At 40.1% G+C, this 5,000-nt stretch overlaps 2 protein-coding genes across 2 annotated transcripts in view; both read right to left on the minus strand.

Moving 5' to 3' along the window:
• Positions 1 to 3,610, minus strand: part of tmem150aa (transmembrane protein 150Aa) — a 20,405-nt gene extending 16,795 nt beyond the window's left edge. The window contains exons 1-2 of the mRNA XM_061261817.1: positions 3,524 to 3,610; positions 335 to 775 (exon numbers count right to left, since the gene is read on the minus strand). Of these exons, the coding sequence (XP_061117801.1) occupies positions 335 to 399 (65 nt within the window). The 5' untranslated portion in view covers positions 400 to 775; positions 3,524 to 3,610. The remainder of the gene's footprint in view (positions 1 to 334; positions 776 to 3,523) is intronic.
• A 1,155-nt stretch (positions 3,611 to 4,765) lies between these two features.
• Positions 4,766 to 5,000, minus strand: part of LOC133140900 (eosinophil peroxidase-like) — an 11,028-nt gene continuing 10,793 nt past the window's right edge. The window contains exon 15 of the mRNA XM_061261188.1: positions 4,766 to 5,000. This exon is cut by the window's right edge and continues 1,463 nt beyond it. The gene's annotated coding sequence lies outside the window, so the exon portion shown is untranslated.

Raw genomic sequence — 5,000 nt, forward strand, 5'->3', positions numbered from 1 at the left:
CATAACCAGGGAAAAGTGTGTTGAAAGACCCTAGAGAGAAGTACAAGTTGTACAAATTCAAGTGCCAAGAATACAACAACGATAAGGACTAGGGCCTATTCGATTAATCTGACAGAATGATTAGAATGTTCTTATCGAGTTCTACAACAGTGACTTGAATAAAAAAAAAAAAAAAACAACAACAACAACAAAAAACAGTTAATTTTTTAATTGTACTCTTGAGAGTACTTCCTCAGCTTCAGTCACAGTGGTGGCCTTACACTATCCATATTCCTCCAGTCACAGTGGTGGCCTTACACTATCCATATTCCTCCAGTCACAGTGGTGGCCTTACACTATCCATATTCCCGTGATGGAGAACGCAGCCAGGCTGAAAGGCAGGACAATCCAGGCAGTCATTGGGCAGCTGGTGAGGTGTCTGTGTCCAAAGCATCAGGGAGCAGAGGACTGGAGGCTGGAGAGGTGAGACGGGGGGGCACACTGGGGAAGCTAACAGGTAAAGGTATGCAGCTACAGGAGAGGTGAGACACTGGGGAGGCTAACGGGTCAGGGTGTGCTAAGGAGGCTAACAGGTAAAGGTATGCAGGTACGGAAGAGGTGAGACAGGGGGTACACTGGGGTTGCTAACAGGTAAGGGTGAGTGGGTATGGGACAGGTGAGACAGGGGGTACACTGGGGTGGCTAACAGGTAAGGGTGAGTGGGTATGGGACAGGTGAGATGGGGTGAGAGTGCCAGTTCTGCTACTGCCCCAGGTGCACCCAGCACTTTCCAAACCTGAAAAAAAGAGGAAGGGAGGAAGGAACAACAGAAAGAGAGGAGGCAAGAAAAGAGAAGATGCAAGGGGGCAAAGAAAGAGAGGAAGAGAGAATACACCGGTCACTGTTTTGGAGTTGCACACAGGCTTGTTCAGCATGATTTACTTAAAACAGTTTCACCATTGTGCATTCGGAAAAGGTGCATAAATTGTGTCTATAGGTAGAATGGCTTGTGACTAGAGGCAGTACCCTCACACTTTTGTGATACAAATATGTCCCAGAGAGGGGAACATTGTAACAGGAATTGTACTTTAGTGAATAAAAACAGACCCCTACCGTACCCATTTTTTCTGACGGTGCAACGAAGGAAACAATAACAAAAACTGTATCAAACCAATGTCAGAGACACGCACGGGCCCAAGTTATCTGTCCTTCCGGGACTTGGACAACTTTGAGACCACAGCTGTGCCTCCGTTTGGTGAGTATGATGGTAACTGAGTTAAGTTTGTGTTAAGATTTCTTATTTTCTGTCTGCTCTGCTTACGATTTGATGCCCTAAGACAAGGGCCTCCTGTTGGATCGTTGTAAACAGGAAGCGGGGTAGAAATGGGTGGAAATGTGTGGCCACCACTTCCTCTCTGGGCTCTTGACTTCTTTTGTGTATGGCTGCATTACGGGAACCGTTTAATCTCCCATATCTCATCAGGCCGGGAAAAGGCATGCAGTTACCTCCCTTCTCTGCCTTCCTGGGGTCAGCCTACCACCATAAGAACCCACAATAACAAAAAAATATTCTTTATATTTCTGTATTGGTTGGCCCTATACATTACATTATTGGCATTTGGCAGACGCTCTTATCCAGAGCGACGTACAGTTGATGAGACTAAGCAGGAGACAATCCTCCCCTGGAGCAACGCAGGGTTAAGGGCCTTGCTCAAGGGCCCAATGGCTGTGCGGATCTTATTGTGGCTACACCGGGATTAGAACCACCGATCTTGCGTGTCCCAGTCATGTATCTTAACCAGTACACTACATGGCGCTATGCAATGTCAGGCTATGTAGTCATGGTTTGTACCTTACCTATCACTGTGAAGGATGGTTTTTCACTTTTGCTATTTAAGTAAAAAACAATTACTATTTTGGGATAGCTGTTCTACGTCACTTCATTTTAGGATGCCTGCCATGGTCTAGATTTCCTTTTCTCTCATAACAGTACGCAATGTACAGCTGAGCACTCGATTAGGGATTAATGGACACTTTAATTTATATGCTGATCTGGATCTGATGCAAAAGCAAAAGTAGCTTTTATACGTCATAACATGTTTGAAATGCATGTTCTGATTGGATACAAGTCTAAATTTCTGTAAAGTTATCAATTAATGATTGGTTAATGAATTAATGAAAAAATGTATGCCATATCAATTAATTAATGATGCAAACACATTACCAGTACAGGCAAGTAGGCCTATTTACTATCTTCAATGTGTTATTACATGTTCTTTGGGGCCTAGGACAAGACATTGTGCACTAAATAACTCATTAAGCTTAACTGAGACTTATTTGAGAGACAAGCACACTTCAGCATATCACAAATATAAATTCAGCACATTGTTTCACAAAGTGATTATAGCGAATCAAACTGAAAAGAAACCAGGTACAGAATCAGATGTGAAAAGACTATCACATCTTGTTGTTGAGAACGTGTTCATGAAAGTCTGATGTCAGAGGACGAAGAACATATGTCCATAGCTGTGTCATCCCTCATCTAGCGTCCCTCAAGCGTTCCTTGGAAAAATGAACCAATCATCTGCTACTGTAACATACCTTGCAACATTTTTCAATCAAACGTAGCTATTCGAAAAACCAATTGCACCATCAAAGCAGTATCTAATTGGAATGCTAGTTAGATTTAAAAAAAAAAATGATATATACCATTTGCACAATAGGTTAGAATATTACAACGTAGAAGCGAATTCTTTTCACTTTTGCTAAGTGTAAGTAGAGAATAACATTCCGCAACAACGGAAGATAAAGCAAATTATCGCACATTTTAACAATCAAATAAGTCAACTGACATCAACAGTCGTTCGTTGATATATTAACTATTTATTAACCTACTATCAGCACGCGTCATATAAAGCAAAACCATTTAATATCAAGGATATATAACGCATTAGTAACAGGTCAATAATTAAATGCGGATACTAAGTTACAACAAAAATCTATACGAAGAAAATAGTGGCAAGCTAGCATAGCTAACCATCATCAAACAACTTGAACATGTCAATTATTAGATAGTCAGTTTAAATGACTGTAATATCACTTGTTAAAACGTCATAACAATACGCGACTATTTAGCATCACTGCTAGCCTGATTACTTCAAAGCAAACGGCAATAATCACCGACGCTACGCAAACTAAACTGACTGACATGTTAATTTACATCGCTTGCTAGCTAGGTAGGTAGTTTGCTGCGATGCTATCTTACATTACTCATTAGCCATAACAATTTAATTGATGCACATGATTCGTTACACGATTTTGGCACCTCTCTTGTTTAGTAGTCATTTAGTAGCTGTCCAGTCAGCTATTTTAGACTGGGTAGCTAAATAAACAGCAAGCTAACTTGCAAAATAAATAATACGATCTAATGTTGGTCTTGCACGTTTCTCGAGATGTATGGTATGATATTTTACTCGTCACGGTAGTACCCTATATGTCTAAGTCGTGGGGGAAAAAAACTAATTATTACTGACAAGTTACGTACCCAGAATCCTTTCCGTTAAACCTTCATCAAACCTAAACAACCTTGGTATTGCTTTAAACTAAAGGATTTTAATTTCGGGAACATAGCCCCCGGATTGGCCACCGCATTCCGGCGCCACATGGTAAATGTAGTCATTTCAGCGCAAACCTCACAGTTGCAAGACTGATATAATAAAGTTATTTCCACAAAAACGAACTACATAGCCCAGAAGTCAATTCACTGCGTCCAAAGAGAGAGAGCCGGTAATTATAATTAAACCAATGGAAATATGATTTCACCTCAAGGCATCCGCCTAACTAAAAATGTAGCAATTTCCGTTTATTTTGTTGTAGGCCATATTTGGACAGTGGTCATTTCTGGTATTTTGGCTCTGTACGCCAGCATATTGGATTTGGAATAAAGCACTGAATATTGAGGTTAAAATGCGGACTTTAATTTGAGGGTATTTACACCCATGTCAGGCAATTCGTAGGAATTACGTCCCTTTTTTACGTCAATCCATTTTTGGGGACGAAAAGTAATTGGACAGTTGGCTTCTCAGCCGTTTCTGATTAGTCACATGTATTCATCACTCCCTTGGTGCTGGTATTAGAAAGCATTTGTCAACATGAGGACCAAACTTGTGCCAAGGAAAGTCAAGGAAGTCATTATGAGGCTGAAAAATTAGAAGAACGGTAGTGTATAGCACTTTATATAGTATTTATTAGACTTTTTTTTACTTATTGGTCTTCCGCTGTGGTAGCGTATCCACTTAGAGATTTGACGCGTTGTGTGTTCAGAGATGCTCTTCTGCATACCACTGTTGCAATGTGTGGTTATTTGCGTGTTTTTGCCCACAGAACTGCTGCTCACTGGATGTTTTTATTTTTTGGCATAATTCTCTGCCAACTAGAGACTGTTGTGCGTGAAAATCACAGGAGATCAGCAGTTTCTGAGATACTCAAACCACCCTCTCTGGCACCAATAGCCATTACGCTGTCAAAGTTGTCACATTTCTTCCCCATTCCGACATTTAGTCTGAAAAACAACTGAACCTCTTGATCATGTCTGCATGCCTTATATAATATAATCATATATCATTGGCTTTCACAGAACACCCATACACCCTCTGGGGTCAATCTTGTTTTTTGCAGGTTAATAGTTATAATAATACTAGGTAATATCACTCCACGTCACTACATTCACGCGTCTTCATATCTATGCAGGTTCCCATCTATGCACATTGAAAGGACAATCAAATAGTTTTCTATTTCTCATTTTTTATTGATCTTACCTGATCAAACAATGAATGCATTATGCATTACAGTATATTTTTTACAGGTTTTTTCAGCGTTTAAATAAACCGGAAATGAATCACTTTTCCTTTATGTTAAACAAAAAACGTAACACAATAACAATTCAAAGTACAGATGGCTGTGATTTCCTGTGTTAAAATTTAAAGTGTGAAACACAAAAGCCCTTTTCAAAGAACCTTAGT

This window comes from Conger conger, chromosome 11 (genome assembly GCF_963514075.1).
Source record: "Conger conger chromosome 11, fConCon1.1, whole genome shotgun sequence".
In the NCBI taxonomy this organism is placed as follows: Eukaryota; Metazoa; Chordata; class Actinopteri; order Anguilliformes; family Congridae; genus Conger; species Conger conger.